The 21176-nt window shown below is 40.0% G+C and overlaps 1 protein-coding gene across 1 annotated transcript in view; it reads right to left on the bottom strand.

Moving 5' to 3' along the window:
- Positions 1 to 3055: 3055 nt before the first annotated feature.
- Positions 3056 to 21176, bottom strand: part of SLC10A7 (solute carrier family 10 member 7) — a 139680-nt gene continuing 121559 nt past the window's right edge. Inside the window, exons 11-12 of the mRNA XM_059470954.1 lie at positions 9957 to 10102; positions 3056 to 6701 (exon numbers count right to left, since the gene is read on the bottom strand). Of these exons, the coding sequence (XP_059326937.1) occupies positions 6657 to 6701; positions 9957 to 10102 (191 nt within the window). The 3' untranslated portion in view covers positions 3056 to 6656. The remainder of the gene's footprint in view (positions 6702 to 9956; positions 10103 to 21176) is intronic.

Below are 21176 nucleotides of genomic sequence, written 5' to 3'. Positions count from 1 at the left end.
GTGAGCACAGGACAGCACATTTCTGTGGGATTTGTCTCTGGCTCTGGGGCAGATCCACGCCCGATGCTCACAGCCAGCCGGGCTGGAAAGATACAGGCTTCTCACATTAACACTCCGTGAGCTGCAGCGAACAGAGTTACCAGATTAGCTGGCTCCAATTGTGTCATAGTCTTATTTTTAGCACCCTATTATGCCTCTGGGATATATTTTATTTATCAGGGAATTGGACCAGATAAACAGATGTTGTAGCTGTTTTCTAAAAAATGGCTTAATGCAACTTGCTGTGAGGTACCTGAAAGACTCTATGTTTTGGGGAAGGGGCAGAGTGAATGTGTGAGGCAAATATAGCAGTCCTGAGCCACTTCTGGGAAATTGCAGTTAATTTTTCAGGCAAACAGAGACCTAAAATAAATCAAAAAAGGGGTTTTTGTAATTTTTAGGAAGAAAAATAGAGGTTCTCCCAACATTTCTCTAGTTTGAAGCAATATTTGAAGCATTATTGCTTCTTGAATTTGAAGCAATAAACAGAAAAAGCAAGAATTTGCTGGAGAACTTGGCAAAATATGCCAAATGCAGTTTGGGCTTGCCCAAAGGACTGACAGTGACTCTAATGGATGCAGCAGCGAGCTTCATGTGGGTGTTCCCTTCCAGGGGAGCTGCAAGTCCCAACAAAGAACACAAGAACTGTAATTTGCATGGGTTAAGTTGTTCAGTGTCAGCACAAAAAGCTGAGTTCTGCTTCCCCAAGCATCATCTTGGAAAGCTGCCCTGGTTTCTTGGCTACAGGACAGGGTCTCTAAGAGAGCTTGGAGAACAGATGAGAGCATCATCTTGATGATGACACCAGGTTCAGTTAGGGACAGCTAACTGGGAGAAGCTAAAATTTAAAAAAAAGGGAAAAAGACATTTTATCACTTACTTCATCAAGCAGTGTTGACAAGAAGTGGCAAAACTACACAGGGAAGGCATTGGAAAAAAAAACAATTTTCTGACATCTTGAGTATGGGCTGTGCAGCAGAGAAAGGATAGAAACAGGGAAAGACTGCAGTCACAATGCTGAAGAACAGAGGGAGCACAGAACTGCAAAAGATTTTGTCAATAGAATTTCATACCCAATTATTGTCACAGGAGTCTCAAATTTTATTTCCTGCATTTCTCCTGGCAGAATGCCAATTCTCACATGACCTCCACAATTTTTTTAATCCTATCAATGAAATTGTCTTTCCTTCAATTTCCTTTCAGTTTTATTCTTTCCTTCAATTATTTTTCCTTTCCATTTTCTTGCCTTTCCAGACAGCTGATTTCCCTTAGAAGTTGGAGTTGTTTATTAAGAAAACTGACCATGAATAGTAAGTTTTCTCTTACAGAGATGAACCAGCACCAGCACGTCAACATCTGCAAATCTTCAATTTTGTGACTATTATACTCAATGTAGCCCTCCCACACAGGAATGCCACCCAGAGTCTTTTCCTTTTTCTTACCTGAGTGACGAGTGGTTGTGCCAGGTGGCAGTTTTGAACCCAGGCAAAGAGCAGATGAGGTGTAAGAGTATGGGATCCTTGGGAGATGCACGGCCTCTTCCATGGGCTGCAGCTGCTGGCTGTGGGCTGTCCCTTGGAGCATGGATCCCAATCTGCTCCTAATCTCAAACCTCTTCTGGCTGGGGCCAGTCAAAGTTCATCTGAACCTACCAGGCAGCCCAGGAATTCACAGGTTATTTTGTTACTTAACAAATCCAGGTGTTCCTACCAGCTCAGCAGGGTTCTTTTCTGCATAATAATTCCAAAAGCCTTTGATTTACCTGCCTTCCCTGTGCCCCTGACTATGATCAGAAGGGTAGGTGGCAGGGAGCAAAGCCTGATTCAGCAGCAGCTATTGCTCATTTTCTTGTCACTCTATAGGTCACTGGCTGGCAGAAATCTCTGTGGAAATGCATCTAAAAATATTTTGAAAACTTAGCCTCCACTGATGAGCAAATTAAGTGGTGACTCATGCTCCCCTCAGCTCCAGACTCGATTACTGCAATTTGGGGGGCTGAGAAGCCGATACTCCACCGAGACTGCAATTTGCTTAGGGGAGCAGCTGAGAGGCCTCATTGGCATTCATTGTTCCCAACACATCTCTCTTATCCTTTTAATCACTAATAAATTTAATTTCACTTCTCACTGAAGATCTCACTCTCCACCTTTCTGGCAAGAGGAACAATCCAGAGGCTGCTTTCATGACCTCTGCTGCAGCTTTAGATGCTGGCACAAAGCAGACTTGCCTGGAGCAATGCCTCCAACCTGCATTTCCCAGCATTGCTTTTCTAGTCCTTCACAGCTTGTCCATGCAATTCCAGAAGATTCCTTACCATCTGCAGGGTGCTCTCTGTTGAATGAGAATTTTACAGGAACAGGACACATCAACTTGGAGGAATTTAAGTCAAAATGCCTCCTCGTAGAAGCCTCAGTCTAATGATCACGAGCAATAGTGTGGTTGTAGCAAGAAAATGGTGGAGAGGAGACCACATCCCTCATCCCTCTCCTGACATTGTTCTGACAGGATGCTGTAAGTTTTGGTCTGGGAGACTGGAGCTACCCCATGGAAATAGGAACAAAAGATATTTGGTTTGTAAGATGCTGGAAAGCGCAGGCCATCAAATCTTAAGTAAAATACTCTTCATTTAGTCTCATCATGTGCTACATTATCCCTGAGCTTTGTTAGAACGATGGCAGGGCTCTTCAAACAGCTTCCCTGGGGAGGCTGCTCTGCAGCTTAACAACCTTGCACTGGAGATGTGCAAGTGTAACCAAGGGCAGAATTTAGTCTCTTGTCTATTTAACGTGTTTGCTAGGCACTGCCTGTGTTCCTGGCACTTTATAATAATAGTAATATAAATGCATTTGGATTATTACCAAATGGAGAAACTATGATTTAGCCCTTTACTGTGTTGTAATTCCCAAATGCATCAACATCTATTTAAGTGCAAAACAGTCTACAGTTTACAAATACAAAGCTGCGATTGTCTGCTTTAAGGGTTCTGTATGAGATTATGATTCAATACAAAACACAATTCAGTGTCTGAAATTTCATTTTTAATGGCAGAATAACATCAAAAAAAGTAGCTCTTTCTCCATATGCAGTCTTGCAAAAAAAATGTATCCCAGGGACTTGGCCCTTTCTAGTCATTTCTACATATATAACTGCTCATCTCTTATGCACGTATGCACTCGCACATAAATCAATGTGCTTGCAGACAGACCATATTTCATCTTGCCTTCTAACCCCCCCGTCAAGATATTTCCACAAAAAATGTAACAAATAAAACTAACAGCTCCTTTTTCCTTGACTGCCAGAGCAATGTAGGGGACTACTTCTGTACAAGCAAGCTCCTTCTGCTCTGTGAACAAGCACAAACTGCGCAGCTTCTGCTCAGACTGCCTTTCTAGCACATAACCTGCTCACAATAACTAAAGTATCAACGAGAAAAAACACAACCACATCTTTGATTTTAACTACAGGAAAAATTGTTTATCTTGATAAGGTACTGGAGTTATCAAAAGCTGTTCAATTTAATGCACAAAGAGGGAAATAAAATGTTTCAGTAATTCAACACAAAGTGCTAACACTGCCCATGACCTCTGAAGTGCTGTTTTATTGTTTGGGTGGGTTCTTTTCCTCTGCTCTCACTGGATGGGATTATAGAGAAGCAGAAATAGAAAGTGTTGATGATCAAGAGAATCTTCATGATGTAACATGGGCAAAGTTCTCATTTGCCATCAGTTTTGCCTGATTATGTTCAATATCAGTTATAAAGTTTTATTTAAAAGAGTTGTTCTAACCCTTTACTGAAAAACTGTTTAGGTTCAATGAATTAATTTTAAATTGATGACAATTAGCAGCATTCTTAGGACTTTCTTTCCCCAAGTTCATAAAGTATTTCCAGATAGGCTTTTGTTTTAAAAAACAAGCAAAAAGTTTAAAAGCTCACCCACAAAAGAATAAAACAGACAACAGAGGTAAAAATGTGACCTAAAGGATAAATAATTTTATCTTGTTTTCCTTTTAACAAAATTGAATTCAAAACCACTCTGTTTATTAAAGACATATAGCAAGTCATAAAAAAAAATCTTAACAGTCTTAACAGAATTGATGTGCACAATTCAGTTTCATTAAGTATGAATTCAAAATATGTATTTCAGTTTAGCTTGATATTCCCTTTAGACCAACACCTCCAACACTCATACACAATATTTAAGCTGCCCCAAAGCAATCAACAAGGACTTTGTAAAGAGACTAACAAAACTACATTGTAAACCAATTTGAAATAGTCTTAAATGTTGAAAAAAACCCCCCAAAAACAAAGGATGTCTTCAATGGAATGTAAGCAGGTTGTTGGAAGTACTGAAAGGCAGAGATTCAGTACACAGAGGTAGCTCAGTAAGGGTACTTGCAGTGTTCTGATTATTTAGCATTGACACAACCACAGTCAGCTATTGTCTGCTTGAACCCCTGCTATGTATTTTGAAAAGGGAACACTGCCTCTGGGCTGTTGTCTCACCATTTAAAACCAACAGAAAGAGTCATTGATTTCAGTGGGATTGGGACTAAGTCTTTATAATCTCTGGAAATTCAGGTTTATGGAAGTAGAACATAAAGAAACTGTCCTGAGTCTGGATGCTGTCCCCTGTTACAAGCAGGGTTTTAAACCCAGAGGAATTTTCCCCATATGGAACCAGTTACCACTTAGAATGCTTAAGGAAGTGGAACCTTGAATTTGGCCCAGGAACTCTCCATTTCCTAGCAGGCCTGTTTGTGGATCTGCCTGTGTTGCCTGGGGATGCACTGATCAAACTGTGAGCTCACTGCCCAGTGGGAAGGGGCAGAGGGACATGGGCAGTGTCCTTCAGCCCTCTTGCCTACTCAGCAGGGGGAGCTTGATCCCCCCTCCACGGAAGGAAAGAAGGTGGCATGTGCCACCTCCCATACCTTTGTCACATGGTCCTTTTACTGGTGTGCCAGTTGTGAGCAGGGTGATGCTGTCAGCTCCCTGCAATTTCTCACACAGATGGCAACAGGGAGTGGCCATCACATAAAGCACCAAGGATTGGTACCAGATTACTTTTTTCCTGTTGTTCACAGGACTGGAAGTAACAGACTAGGTAAACCAAGCACATTTTTTTATTTTTCAGTAAGGCAAAAAGGATATGAATTTCACATGCCTATTGTCACATAGATCTTCAGCTTGTGTAAAGGCTTACAGCCTTATCAGAGCTCTTATCACCTACATTTGCTACAGACTTGCTGCAAGGTGTTTGCACTCAGCCACACCTTTAGCTGCAATGTTCACCATGACACACATGGAAGCTCTGCATTTATATTGATCCCACATTGACCTATTCCTTTCCTTACTCAATATTTTAATGCACAATTGCCAGCACAGTTTTTGCAGAGGGGCACAGCCCCAAGTCTGGACTAGAGCAGGTTTCTGAAATCTGCATCTCCCAGACAAGATGGAGTGCTGGCTGCATGTTTAAATATATGCCTGCATTCCTTTCTCTTCAATGCCTAGAAATAGTATTTTGTATTCTTTTTTTCACCTAAGTTTATTAGAAAGAGTAATATTATTTTTTTAAAAGTTGTGATTGATTGTCAAATGAGCTAAGATAGTGTTTCTGTTACTATAAGGATCCTTTTAATTAGCAAAAAAAAAAAATTGTCAACTTTCTTGTCCTCATAAGCTACTCTTCATTACCAATGCAGTAATAGAGAAAACATAGCTTGGCTTATTACAATAAAGGCTCTGTTTCGGCATCCTAAATTCTCTGTGCAGGTTGCTGTGCATTGCACAGGAGGAAGGCGAAGAAAAAAAGAAAACCAAAAATTCATGTTCTTCAGGGGTAAATGATAAAAAGATCTCCTAGCTGCAAACACAAATACTTCACTCATACCCCAAGCACCAGACCATTTCTTTGAAGAAGCTTATGAGGCATTTAAGATATACAATGGCACAATATCATACAATGGAATTGAAAGAATTTTCTTGAGATACCATTAACTTTGAAGGAATGTCTAGACAACTGTGTCAACAAATGCAAATAATTCATGCTTTTCAGCTTCTATCCATTGGATGGCCCCATGCTGAGTATACACAAACTCAGAAGAAAAAGGCATGTCACAGTCATATGACTAGGGAGTGTAACAGAGTCACACAGAAATTCAAGTCAATCTCAGAAAAAAACCTTCAGAAAGCTGTTCCCCAAGAGAAGAGCAGGTAAGCCAGCAGTGGGATAGGCTCATTTTGGCTAGTTTAAAACAGAGACTTGCTGCTGGTGCACCCTGGCTTCAAAGCATGGGCAATGGAAGAACCAGCTGTCAGTCGTGACCATTCACTCAGTTAGAAAAATAAACTAATGGACTCCAAAATACTGTACAACCTCTTGCAGCAACCAACAAAGTGGCTTCTGAAAACAATGCTTTTGCCAAAATGCATCTGTAAGGCACTTAACAGGTATCTTTTAATATATATATATATATAGATAGATAGATAGATAGATATATAAAAAAATAAAATATGCACTAAAGCAACATTCACAAAACCCAGCTGTGTCAATTGTCCGTGTGTACAGTATAGTACATATATACATTCACTGTGACACAGGCCATCTCCACCATTATACCTTCACGGGTGCTTTGGGCTGCCTGGTTAATTTCAGGGCCTGTGAACAGGAAACAAAACAGTCACTTTTTTATACCCTTTAAAGACAAGCAACAGCACAAGGTAAGAGTCTCATTTATAAAGGGCAACAAAACACTGTGTGTACTTCTGAGCGGCTGAGAGAGGAGTCAGCGTGCAGCTGACAGGCTGTGGGCTCTGAGATGATGTTTGTGTCCCATAGCCAATCACAACCTGCTCTTACAGAGAGCCTTACAGAGGAACCACAAGGACCATGGCTACAGTGTCAGTGAAGGAAGCAGAGATGGGTCTCAGGTGCCTTTTACAAAGTGACCATTTGGACCCCACTCAAACCACTCGTGGCACAGATGAAAGAGCTTCAGACCCACTTAAGGAAAGACAGGGAAGAAAATGTGGGCCAACACCTTTGTGTCCCTGGCTTCCTTCCACATAGCTCAATGCCTGCTAGAGGATAATCACTGCTGCAGTGGTGGATGTCATGCATCTTTGATGTTTATACCCTCCTTTCTGAGAAAAGGTAAGAAATAGCCAAAGTCCATCAGCCCAGAGGTGATCTTATGCCAGGGGACACCTGACATCTTTGTAGCTCCATTGTTGCTGAGGAAGAAAGAAACCCCTTTCTTTTTTGACAGCAGGGTCCAGCTCTGTGCTCCTCACAGGGCTGGCCAATTATGGTGGCTGAGCTATTTATTCAGTGTGTGACAAAAGTTCAGCCCAGTGCTCATGCTTCCAGTTTGGCAGGAAGCAGCCTCTCTAAGTAAGGAGAGAAATGTGATAGGCTCAGAAAGCATTGGGTTTTCAGCTGCTCCTGGGCAGCAGTGTGGGCACTGGGAGGGATGCTAGCTCTTGGTGTGCTCAGCAGCAAAAAAAAGCTCTGTGCCTTCTTAGGTGGGACAAATTGGCCCAGGTGAGAGGAATTTAGACAAATTAGCAAATTGCTGAAATTTGGAACCTCTGTTTTCCTGAAGAAGTCTTTTGGGTGAAGAGCCCTGACAGACTGGCATTTGTCTGAGTTCTTGTTTCCAGCAGGTTGGCTAAACAAGCAATTTTCAGTCTGAGAGATGCCTGATGGGGCTTCTTATTGTAGATATTAACCTTTAATATTGTACACTTAAAGCTTGTAAGCACTGCTTGAAAATCACTCCAGCACAAATGTAAACCCTTAAAAAAACCCCAAACCTTTAAAAATAAATGGGATATATTCCCCCCAGAAACACCAGCATTTAACTATTGTTAAATCCAGCCCTTTGAGATTAGACTTTTGGATATTATTCAGCAAGAGACTTTGGAGAGAGAGACATCATTCCACTCTTTGTTTGGGGAAACAATTTTTTAACTTTGTAGTTTGGCAGATTCTGCTGCCATATTTACAAAGTAGAAATACCTTAGTGTAGATGAACCTCTAAATATTTAAATTCAATTTCATACAACCCGATCACATGTACTATCATAATTAAGTAAGAATGTCACTGCAGTTGAGTACTTTGACTGGATAACTGCCTCCCCCTGCAAGAGAGATGCCAAAATGAAGCCAAGGTGTTTGTAGAAAATAAACATCAAGGGTGATGATGACATGTTTATTTTCAAAGCAGGAGACCATTATCCAGTCTCAACATTCACTTCTATTATACTTATTGTAACTGTACCAGAGCCAACCTCATTGATTTTTTTCAAAGAGTAATTAAAATAACATTTGTGAATAATACAGAAGACCAACTGAAGAAGCTGCAGCAACAGAACAACAATCCCCCAAAGTGGTTCTACAGTGGCATTACAGTCTGCTTAGCACAGGAGGTTTATTTGATGCTTAATGAATAAGAAACTAGTGCTGGTGAACTGTAAATCTCTCCAGTACTGCTTGACTGTTCTGATGCTCTGTTTAAAGGCTGTTTTAATTTGCAGCAGCTGACAGCAGCCCCTAAAGGCCATTACTGCCCTGAGAATCAGGGAGGTCTGGATGAGCTCCAGCCCCACTCCTGAGATGCTGAAAAGAAGTCAGCATTGCAGGGATTGTTCTGTCACCAGCAGCATAAACTTCAGGCTGTCTTTCTACAGGAATAGCATGGAATTTTCTTTATACCACAGGTAAAGTCTCCTGATAATTTCTGATTAAAAGAAAAACTATAATTTTCAGACTGATGGATAATTGCCACTGGATTCTCAGATTTTCATTTTCAGATACTCAGACCAGTATATATTAACCAGGTCTGATTTCTGAACACAGTTTCTGAAAACTGAGAGTTTTCCTGCTTTTTACAGTTCAGATAACACATGAAAATCACTGATTTGGGATTTTAGCATTCAAGATAGCAAGGTTACTTTAGTGGTGTGAAGCTGTAAAATGACAGCCACTGGGTTTTGCTGAAAATTGGAAATATGAGTGTTAGCAATAAAATTTCTCTGGTGCTAAGTGGAGAATGCAGGGTGCTGATGGAGCTGCACAGTAGTTCTCAACCCTCACTGAAAATGGCTGCCAAAGGTGGCTTCAGTTGCTGCAGCTTCTTGATCTTTATTATCTCAGAACATTAAAAGACAGCATTAAGTTAGATTTCATGGACTAGCTTTTGCAGGGTGGTTATTCTGAGAACCTGACTAAAACCACTGCAATCTTCTCACAGAGATCACAGAATGGCTGTCAGATGTCAATACCTCCAGTTTGTACCGAAATAAGCATAATTTGATTCAGTGATGTTGATTCCAAACCCTCTAGGTTATAGTTTATAATCCTACAAGTTATACCATGCCTTAATTTTCGCGTGAAATGGGATGACCCAGACTGCTGTAGATTTCTTGCTATTGTAAGGAGTGACACAAATGGGAAGGGAAGGGGGAAAAAAGTTTCCATCTTGCTTCAATTCAGTTCAGAAAGTGTCCTTATTTTACCTCATTTCCCCAGCTCCCATGCCAGCCAACACATCTTTGTCACTTCTCCATAAAGGAGATCCAAAGCTGTGATTATTAAGCAGCTAATGGATGGAGACATTCTTATGGGGCATATTCTGAATTCATAATTTGAATTAATTCGTAACTTGAATTAACTGTAGAGGTCTAACTTCATGCTTTGAACTTTTTCAGAGTCTCTTGAATCCCCTTTTCAAGCAGGATAAAGTTCTGCACTTTTATTTTGATACTGCTGTGTTTATCATTGTTGTAGAGGAAGCAAGGAAATAGAAAAATCCCAACCACAGAAGGAACCCCAGGAGTTTAGGACATGTCTTTTGGTATTTTTTCCCTCACAGTACACTTGCTATTATAAATCAAATCCAGCAGTCCTTACCTTTTGCCTAGAAACCATCCAGGATTTTATTGTTGGTACCAACAGGCTGCCAAGAAGGATCTGAGCAGGATGATAGATGAGCAAAGGGACGGAAATTAAGGACAGGTATTCATAACCTGCAAATACTATCTTCAGCATGGGAATCCCTGCAGGCAGAAAAACAGGAGACAGACTCTCACCTCAGACTTTGAGCTTCAGATAAAAGCAAAGCACTTTATATTGCACTGACATTTCACAATAATAAAAAAAAAAAGAAATCCCAAAATGAGCTGAAATGTTTTATATATCAAAAATCCAACCCAAATGAGCAAGAGCATGAATACAAAAAATAGATGGCAGAGAAAGTTCTGTGGCAGAAAGGGTGGAGTAGGGAATGCCATAAAAGATCTTTTCTAATGATGCTAATATTGCAGTAAATAAAAACTGCTGCTGAAAACTTGATATACAGTACATTCTTCTATAGCATGACTGTTCAGTTGCTGACCACAGTTCTATACTGCTTCTTTACTACCTCCTCTCACTGGGGTGTTCTGTATTCACATAATTGTCCTCCATCCAACCTGCCCAACTTCTGCTTGTAACATTTGCAACCGTTCTTCGGTCTGTTCTCCACTGGAGGAGGGTCATGTTTTGCTTATACATTCCCTCCAGCTGGTGAGCATCCAAATGAGAGCCTTCCTTGCTTTGACTGATCCATGAGACACAAAAGATTTAGTCAGCTGAGTGAGCAATATGAAGTGATCCTGCCCACAAAGAGTTGGGCAGCAGCTGGAGTACAGAAGTTGCTAGATGCTGGAAGAACTGAGTGCTAAGACCTAGAGATGGGCCATTTTTTCCAAGAGCTGGAATTTTCACTCAGCAGTGCTAATTCTATCAGATATCTCCATGCACAATCTTCCTGCTTGATGATGTGATATGTAAAAATAAGTTTTATTTACTTCTGCAGTAATGAAACCAATTATGCCTACTTTGTATATATTACTGTTCAAAACTACCTGTTTAAATCTTGGAACTTTGCTAGCATGCTCCACAAAGTGCAGGTGTGGACAAAATCTGCAACCAGCTCTGTCTTGCCTGACCAGATATTTGCCCAGCTGCCAACAAGAGCAGCTGTGATGCCTCAGGAGCCTCCTGAGAGTGCACCTTATTTTCTCTCGCATCTTAAATGTCACTCTAGGAGTCCTCTGCCAGCACCAACCTTGACGTGAAGCAGACTGCACACGCTTTTCACAGAGCTCATCTGAGTGTCTCACAGAATCACAGAGAGCTTTGGGTTGGAAGGGACCTCAAGGACCATCTTGTTCCAGCCCCTTGCCACAGAGACACCTTCCACCAGACCAGGTTGCTCCAATCCCAATCCAGCCTGGCTCTGCTTTGTCTCCTTTCCCAGGAATGGCATAACATTGAGGTTTGTGCCACACACCCTCCATTTCCCCATGAGGAGATGCCTCAGATCAGCCAAAGCTGTCATATTTTTGGAAACTTTTATTTATATCTTGGAAAAACGCCCATTCTCAACACCACTTCAGGCTTTCTTTAATAACCTTGACCAGTCCCTATGTGAGCAAACAGCTAATTTGTTGAATATTACTTCACCAGTACCCCACATTGACATATGTCTGGGCTTGCAGAAATCTTTATGATGCTTCATAGCACCATTTCTTGTAATTATTATTATTATTATCTTCATCACATCGTACCACTAAAATCTCATGCCTGTGCTAGTTGCCTTTACCTATGTGTATATTTGCAGGGATGGATTAAATCAAATAAATAAAAGCTTGCATGTTTTATTTCAGCATTATAATTGCCTTCAAAACAACACCATGGACCTATCACACAATTGCTTATTATTAACACTAATTTCTGGGGCTTGGGAATAAATAGTATTTAGATAGAAATTAAATGGGCATTTGCATTATATTAAGGCATGTAATTTACCTCAAATACCCATCATACTGTTTTTGTAAACAGATTAAGGTTTTATTGCCTGTTTCCACATCTCAAATTGACCCTTGCAGGTCCTTTTCTATTTTGTAATCACAGAAAAATACACAAGAGTCCCAAGCTATGAACATGCTGTATTTCTGTTTGTAAGACAGTACCTGGTGTTTTGGTAGTGCAATTTCATCCACAGATCCAAAAACATTTTAGAAAGCTGAAGAGGGCTCCTACAGAGAATCAGAAACACTACAATGACTAGCCTAAGATGACACAGAAACTAATGGCACAGATGTGAACAGAATGCATCCAAAGTGACTGAGACATGCTTTAGATAACTGTACATTTTCTGAAAGAAATAAATGAAATCCCAGCTTAAAAGGTAATTTCTCTAGAGGAAAACTATTTCTGTAAACTAGGAAAAGAAAATTAAAGTTGTCAAATAGAAATACAAAGTACTACAATTAGCGTGACAATATAATTAGATCACTGGGTAGAAAGAGGTTCTTAATTCACAGCTTGTTTAAATACATGTCACAACAACATTTCCTGGAAGCTACTAATGTGCAATTAAAGTTCCTATTATTTACCAGGAAATGCTAACTGATGAGAAGAGGGAATAATAATAATTTTTACAGGTAAGGACTAGTCTATTGGAAAGAAAAGAAACGCAACCTTGTTGCCTTTTCATGCACTTTCTGATCTTTATAATTCCAACTTTGCCAGTATGCAACTCTCAGAAAATATTTCGTGACAGCGATCCCCATAGTGTAGTCCCAAACACTTGTGTCAGTAACATTACCACAAAGCTAAACTAAATAGCATGAGTGGTATTTATTTTTAAAAATGCCATCTAAACTTTTTAGTAGCAATATGTAGCAGCTGCAAGCATCAGTATGACTGCTAATGTTTTCCAAACATATAAAACTCATGCAAATATCTAATTAGGGAAAACATGCTCTAATAGTTACTTCTGCCTCTTTTAAAATAAAACACAAAAACAACTACATTTTTCTCATATATATATATGTATATAAATATACATATATAAACACTTGGGAGAAAAACAAACACTGAAGGCTCATGCCAAAACACTTCATGCTGCTGTGGTTTATGGAGTTACAAGCTTCCAGCAATCTGGTTCAACTCTCTGCCAAAGACCCTCACTCAATAAATATCAGGAGACCTGAATAACAAAGTTGTCTTCAGCTGTCTTCTGTGCTTTGGTGCTAAGTTGGTCAGCTTTGCTCAAAGTGGGGCTTTAACAAGCTTCCCATCTTCCTCCAAAGACAGGAGTGGGATGAGACAGCAGCACCCCACCTGACTAGAACTACAGAGAGCTGCAGCAGAAGGGAGAAAAACCAGACTGTTCTACAGGTATCCCTTTCAAACAAGATCATTGGTATTCCCAGCTTTTTACCCCAAATTTCCCTCTTCCCCTTTGTTTGGGTATGTTTCTCCTATCAGTGCTCCCCCATGTTCCCATCTTCCTCCTTGCTCTTTGGCCCTGGTGTTCAGAGGCTCTTTTTCTGTTTGTGTTTTTTCCCTTCCTCCTTTTCCCTCCTCCACTCCTACGCTTTCAGCCTCCGAGGGTTTGCTTCCCAAGACCTTTGATTCTTGTCATTGCAGCCATATAAGTTTTGGGTACTTCCACTAAAATCACTCAGCTCCACTGAGGGCAAGGGCACCAACATCACAGTCCCACTGCGGCTGAGAGAAGAAGACAGGTCTGTAACAGGGAGCACATTGCAGTTTTCTCCCTTTTTTGTGTCCTCACTCAGCTCTTCTTTTTCCACATTAAGCACTTTGCAAACCTGAGGAAAGCAAAGGAAACTGTTTATCCTTGACCTCCAACAGCAGCAAGGAGGAGTGAGAGCATTGCTCTTGCAGCTCTCCATTGCTCCAGGGTGTTCCAGCTTGGCTCCAAGGCTGTGGATTATCAGCCCTGGCCAAAGGCCACTGCTTCTCTCTGCTTCTCTAATAACCTGCTCGACTGAAAGCTACTTAATCCTTCCCCCAGTCTGCACCCAGTATAGTCTCTCACATTCTCCCCTTTCCCCTTTGCTATTTTCACATTTCCTAAAAGGCCCATGAAAATATTATGCTGCACTTCACTACATTTAGTTAACTGTAAAATAATAATAATAAAAAACCCTAAAAGATTTGAAGGTATTTTAAAGATAATTTAAATATAGGACTCTTTTCATCTAGCTATCACTGCAGTAATATAAATGAAGCAAATTAATTTTAATGCTCCAAGGTTCTGATTCTGTGTCACTGTCGCTGACAGGATCCAACTAGACTTTATGAGATGGCATTTGACTTTATGGAAGTGAGCACTATGCACGCATTTACAATTTTACAGGGACTTTAAGCTGTCATGCTGAAAAATGTTTATAAAACATTAATCAAAAAATGCCTCTTTAATACAATGCATTGTCTGAAAGATGTTAGAAGGCACATATTGTAAATGGATTCTTTTTCTGACTAAAGTAATTTCTACCAAAAGCCTTTCCCCACTGCTATACAAGTACACAGTGTGGAGAGATAAAGAGCACTTTCTCAGCACATTACTACCTGATCCAAACACTTGGGAAATCACTAATGTACAGCATGCCATATTTCCATGTCACACATGACACATTTGTCTAAAATTACCCAACAGAGTTTGACATTGCAGCATATTCCTTAGCAGAGCTTTCAACTGACATCTGCCAAGTAAGAACTTCAAGTAGGAGCTTTCTTCTTCTAACAAGCAAGTAAGAGTTTTCTTTTATCCTATACCCATGATGGAAATGATAAAACAATAAGAACTGGAAATCAGGGTTTTTTTTCTATTTTAATATGTTTATTTTATGCTTGCTGGATGTGTAAGCTCCCCTTAAAGCACTGCTTCATCATTTGCTGTTTTCTATCACATTGCAATGGGTTCAGAGAACTCAATAGAACATTTTTATTACCACCAAAACACAGGCCATTATCTCTCACACCCAAAGCAGAATTATTGCTAGTGCTCTACTTCCATACTTCACTGTATAGGTTTTTTTCCCTTCAATGTCTTCATAACAAACAATTTATCCTAAACCTTTATTGCCTACATTACTGAAACACATTCCACATCACCAAACACTGCAGCATTTCTTCTCAGGAAAAGAGATTTGGGGCAAAACAGAGAGGTCATCCTAGGGCTATGGAACCATCAGGCAATCAGGAATCAGAATGCCAAAGAACCCTCACAAAGAGGCACTGGAAATACTTGGAAGAAAAGCTTTAGCCTCTGAATTTTTACCTCTCCCTTGTACTTGTGAATGCATTTCAGAACCCTCAATTGCTACAATCTTCAAGTGCAATACACAAAATGAATCAAGTGCATGATAGTGGCTTCTCTGATGCTCTCCACGCCACTCTCTTACTGAAGGATCCTCTCAGGGATTGATGTGAAAGAAACATTATTGGTCCAACAGCTATTTCTTATTTCATCTGAGAAAAGGCCTGTAAAGAGGGGCTTATATTGTGCTGAGCCTCTCCCAGACTGCAGAGCAGAGAGGGTCTGAATTTGTGCTGCAAAGACAGAGCCAAACGAGCACTTGAAATTTGACTGCCAAGTTTCAGACCAGCTCTGCTTGGAGCCCAGTGGCTGCAAGGTGGGAGGGGCTGGGAAGATTCAGCCAGTGCCCAGTTTAGGGGATTAGAAAAGAGTTGTTCATGCAGAGGGCTGCCAGAACAGCAAGGTACTGCTCATCTCACTTGAAAACTTTCTTAAGGGCTTCCCTGTTTCTTCCCAGGCAAATCATTGCTGTGGTTAGTTTTGGTGCCTGTCCTCAGTGAAGCCAAACCAGGGATAGATGTTTCTTGCCCTTTTCCAGACTGTGTTATGACATACTGAGATCACAATAGAAAAAGATGTTTTTGACAAATTAACTGGATTATTTTTCCGACATCCATGCCCTCTCCAAAGCACACCCTGAATTCAGGTTAAATGCTTTTCCTTAAGGACCAGTTTCTTTCAGGGATGGGAACAGCTAAATGATACCTGACAACCCCTAACAATGCAAATATTTGCTGGCTACTGAGTATTCCCATTCCAACCAAAGAAAGCACCTTCCAGTGTAATATGAGATCACATTACATTGCAGGGAGAATTGTGCCCTTTTGCCCACCACATGCATGCTGTATGAAGAAGATTCATGCCTAAAATGTTCTCAGGGAAAAAAAGAAAATTTTTCAGTACATTTTTATATTTCAGGTCAGTGACAAGTGTAATGGAAAGCAAAAACCAGGCTCATGGAGTGGTACAAACAAACATCTGAGGGGGAGATTACACAAGGGACTGTGAGATTTTAAGAGACTCTGGAAGAACTGCAGGGGAAAACTGCAAAATGGAGGCTCTCCTCGCTCATTTTGGAGGTATGGACCCTAATCTTCAAAAACATTTCTCTCTCTTTGGGAAAGAACAATCTCCTTGCATTACATTAAATGATTTACCTCTTTGCAGGGCTAGAATTACTGGGGAGGCTCTGCCCTTAATCAGTGATGTGGCTACATACTAGCCATACACTTCTATGGGATGCAAGAATTTATGCTATAAGAGACTGGACTGGTACAATGTTTAAGTAAAGGAGGAAGAGAAATTAATGAGAAAGAGGATTTTCCTTTTGCTGTAACTCTAACAAGATTTTAAAAAATGAAGAAAACCTAATATGCTTTGAATGCTTTTGCTCATTCTTTCTTTTCAGAAAAAAAATATATTTCATATATTAATATATATACTATACTCATACAGAAATCTGTTATTCAAGTGCAATGTAAGTACAGCTACCAGGGAACAGCACATCTTGATACTATCAAAGTTTTAAGGAAATGAAACTGCAAAAGCTGGGAGGAAGAGAAAGAGAGTAGAGTTTTTCTGTTTCTGGGGCTTCAATGGGCGCATTCAGATTGGAAGTGATGTTTAATGAACAGCATAGGCAATCTTACCAGCTGCTAACAATGAAACATTTAGCACCAACAACTGAAGACTGGTGCCTGAGACTCCAGAACACCTCCACCTGGCTGACAATATGGTGGTAGGAATTAGTTAACAAGGAATTCAGGAATGATTTGAACACACATTTTTCATATGTGACTTATTCTTAATTTGGCACCACAATGTGGATATAGCCCTGCTGTAAGCCCACACTCACACTTTAGTGCTTTTTTTATTGCTTGGTTATCAGCTCACTCTTCATATATACACCCCCTACTCAAAGCACAGGCAGCAAATTGATAATGAATTACAAATTTGCTATCAATAACTAAGTTACAAAGCTAAAATTAATAGAATTCAAAACCCTTTTTAGAGGTTTAGTACAGGAAACCTACTAAAGAAAGGAATTCTGGACAAAGAGATGGACAAGCAACCTAAACCCACAAAGCTGAGATTTGATTAATTTGATTCTTTCCTTGAACACTACTGCCTTTCCACACACAGCTGAGGCTAAGGTTTCACAGTATTAAAGTTTTCATTATATCTACACATATTATTAAAAAAACCCATTAAAATAATCTTTTATAGTCTTTCTTATTATGTTTGTAAAGACAGGCAGGAAAGGTTTATGCTCCAACCTGTTTCATACTAATTTTTTTAAAGCTTTTTCTCCACCTGTAACATTGATGCAAAGGAAAACATGACATACAAATTTGTTATAAATAGAAAACCAGGAAAACCCTTCTTTTCATAAAGGAAAACCTATAATTTTGCTTTATTAATCTAATTTCTGTAGCCAAAAAAAGAATACATGAGGCCAGAAAATCTTACTGCTCCATTTGGGAAGGCATTTTGAGAAAACAGCTCCCTACACCATGAAATCCTCTGGGACACTATCTGCTATTATAGAACTCTCTGGATAGGGTTGTGTGCTGGCAGTGCTCATGGCAGCTTTTAGAGCTGGATCCCTGCTCCAGATTCCCAAACTCTCCTGCAATTTCCAGATTTCCAGATTTCACTGCTGCTGCTGATTTCTCACATCTTTGCACCCACTGCCTTAGAAGTGTCTGGAGTCAGCAGCTCAGACTGGCTGCCAGAAGGTGCACTGAGAGAGCAAATGTAGATACAACTCTCTCAGGGAGACTCAACATCATCTTCAATAGTCACCAGCTTTACTATGGGTGACACTCGTAGCCTCTGCCAGCCTGAGGTAAAAAAAAAGCAACTTGAGTCATGTCCAAACATGGATCTTCCCAAGGGTAACCTGTCAGCTGTCTGCTGAATATAATGCAGTTTCTTAAAGTAGATAAATTAACTTTAACTGTTTTAGGTGGGGAGGGAGAGCTCCTGTGTCATTATCATTTTACAGATGTATATGTGTGTTTACTTTTTTTATTTCATTATAAAGAGTTATGAGCTTGCTGTCATTAAAAACCTGCAATCTGGTTTTTAGTGTCTGATCCAATTATGTGTGCTTCTGGAAAGACACACAACCAAATAAATAATTGGAGAGGTGCAACTCTGAAATGACAATTGTTATTCATCGATCCCTTTCTGCAAGTCGAGATTGAGAGATGTAAACTTCAAGTGAATGAGATCTCCTGGGAGAAATCCTTCAGTTCAAACACAGTAAACAACTGTTGTCCTCTGATGCACATTTTAGTACTGCTGCAGGCAAACTTTCTAAATATTAATAAAAAACCTATACAGATGAAAAGGAAGCCCTGGGAGCTGGTACAGAATTTCTTGCCACATTCTAGGTCTAATCAAAGAAACATATGTTTCAGGTCAGAAAGGAAAGGAGATTCCCTAATTTGCTGTAGTATTTTCCCTTCTAGAATCACAGAGAGGTCAAATTTGACTAAACTGCAACAGATTAAATGTACTAGATTGTGATAGTTGTTAAAAAACCATGGGGGAGGCAGGTATTCTGTGCCCAAAAGCCACCATGACTCTCTGGATTATGGCATTTCCTACTGCCAGACTGGCCTGCCAACACATTTCCCTGCAAAGTTCAGGGATGCCCTGCTCCGAAGGAGGCAAACAGGGGCAAGCCACATATGAGCAATGAGAGAAAATAAGATTGATGCTCTGACACAGACAATCTCAGTGACCACAGCCTACCCAAACTGTCAGTTTGACTTCCGGGGCAAGACAGTGATTGCTGTGTGCAAGCAGCAAACACTCACCCTATCCCCAGTTAGAGAAATCTTCTGCTTATATGTCAGTTTGCTAATATTCTGATATAGATAAACACATCTATATAAAACCTGGTATTATTTATATTCAGATATACATGGTTTTGCAGCTGTACTGGAAATAGGTAACAACATTTCCCAGGCATTTTTTGAGGTCTTCAGAAAGAAGACATAACAGGGACTTGGTGATAACCTGACTGATAACACAGGTGGGTAAGAACCAAATGTTGGCTCTAGAAGACTGCCAGGCTAAGAAATGTGACTCATCTGCCTAGAAAAGAAAGATGCTAACATAAGAAAAGTGCAGTAGATCAAGATGCTTCTGTTCTCACCACTGTCATCTCATGTAACACAAATCCCTTGGTTCTTATTTTTCCAGAGACAGAGAGGAGAATCACAGAGCTGAGGAAAAAGCCGAGACAATAACCTGATGTTCCTTCCAAGAAAATGCTGGGCAAAGACTGAAGTGATGAGAAAAAGATTTCATTTTGGCCCAAACAATCACCGTATCAAAACTTAAAAAAGGCTCTAGCAGTCACTAAGCCCACTCCTGAGGGATCTCAGAAGCAGAAATGGGAGAGTTCCTAACTCTCTGGGCAGCAGTGAGGGGTCCAGACACAGCCTTCAGAAGACCCTCACTATTTGAAGCATTCTCCTCCCATCAGTTTCCCTTCTGCCCAAGGGACAGCACCCACCAGTTCCAGGCAGAGAAGTAGCTGAATCATTTTCACTTACATCACCCTATCAGAAACCAGGGGAAGGAATAAGACTAAAAGCCTGTAAAAGTTATAAATGCAAATTCAAGCACTACCAACACCAAGAGGTATGACAGGATGTGGTAAAGTCTCCTGTCCAACACTCATGGGAAAATTCTGAAGGTAAAAAACAGCACCAAAAGTCTTACTCTTGGAAACTTTCAGAGAGCAATTAACCAGGATTATTTTCTATATCTTTATGTGAAAGGCAGAGGACATTGATGAAAAACTGCCTTAGAGGAAAGTTCTCTGCCAGGAGCAGAGAAAAACCACTACATTCCAAAAATACCAGAGAATAGCCTCAATACTCGCTGAGGGCAACACACATGACTTTGCCATCTTACCTTTCTATTACAGAATGATTAAGAGATGCCTCCTTTTTAAAATCACCGACCTTTTATCTTAGCACAAGTTAGAACATTTTAGCATTTTTCTATTTAAAGGAGAAAGGTAATTATTACTATACAATAAAAAGAATCTACAATGGATTAGTACAGCATCTCAATATATTATTTATCCTGAGAAACCTTATCAGGTGATATCTGCAGAAAGCATGACAGAAAACTATAGATACCTGGGAGCAGATTGGAGCTATCTGTCAGCAGGATGCCCTCTGTCCCACTGTGCAGCTGGGCAGCTTGGGGGAAGGCACAGGCTGATTAATCCACAGGCTGGATGATCCCCTTGCAGACATTCCCCTCTGAATCTATTGCTGCACCACAGCAGGCTTTTAGGAATTGTTCAAGTACAGGCCATTGCTCAAGCACTTGAGCAGTAAGAAACTGAGTATTTAAAAAATAAATTTGAATTAAATTAAAACAAGACAAAAGTAAGTTGGTGTTTTGGCTTTTACTTCTAGAATGAACTGTATTCTTGCCTGAAAGTATTTGGTAGGCTAGAAACTGATTGTAGTACTTGAAGGGCTTCATGGTGAGAGAACTGCTACGTTGCTGAATCCAAATGAGGAAAAATACATCCTCCATTACAAACAATATCTCAATCTTATTATTAGGTAGGGTTATTTTTGCTGTTTTGTTTTATTAATCTGCTGTTAATCATACCTCCAATATTAATATTTGCCTTTGTGGTAGCCAAAATAGGTAACAGTACTTTGATTTTTGCTGATAAAATAATTTTACACAGTAAATACAAAGAATTAAAGCAGATATATATTTTTTTTACAATCCTGAATTTTCCTTTCAGAGTTGTAACTTCTAGCTAGCAATTCACTCTCTGAAAAAAATCAAATAACATTCTGTATTTGGCTGCAACTTTTGTGTAAGTGCAAGCAACAACTGCAGTATTTTTTTAAATGAGCCACAGTGATAGCTTTGCACTTCCTTGAGGCCTCTTCTCTTCT

Source organism: Ammospiza nelsoni, chromosome 4, assembly GCF_027579445.1.
Source record: "Ammospiza nelsoni isolate bAmmNel1 chromosome 4, bAmmNel1.pri, whole genome shotgun sequence".
In the NCBI taxonomy this organism is placed as follows: Eukaryota; Metazoa; Chordata; class Aves; order Passeriformes; family Passerellidae; genus Ammospiza; species Ammospiza nelsoni.
The sequence above is the reverse complement of the archived record's forward strand: the minus strand, read 5'-3'. Positions and strand labels throughout refer to the sequence as shown.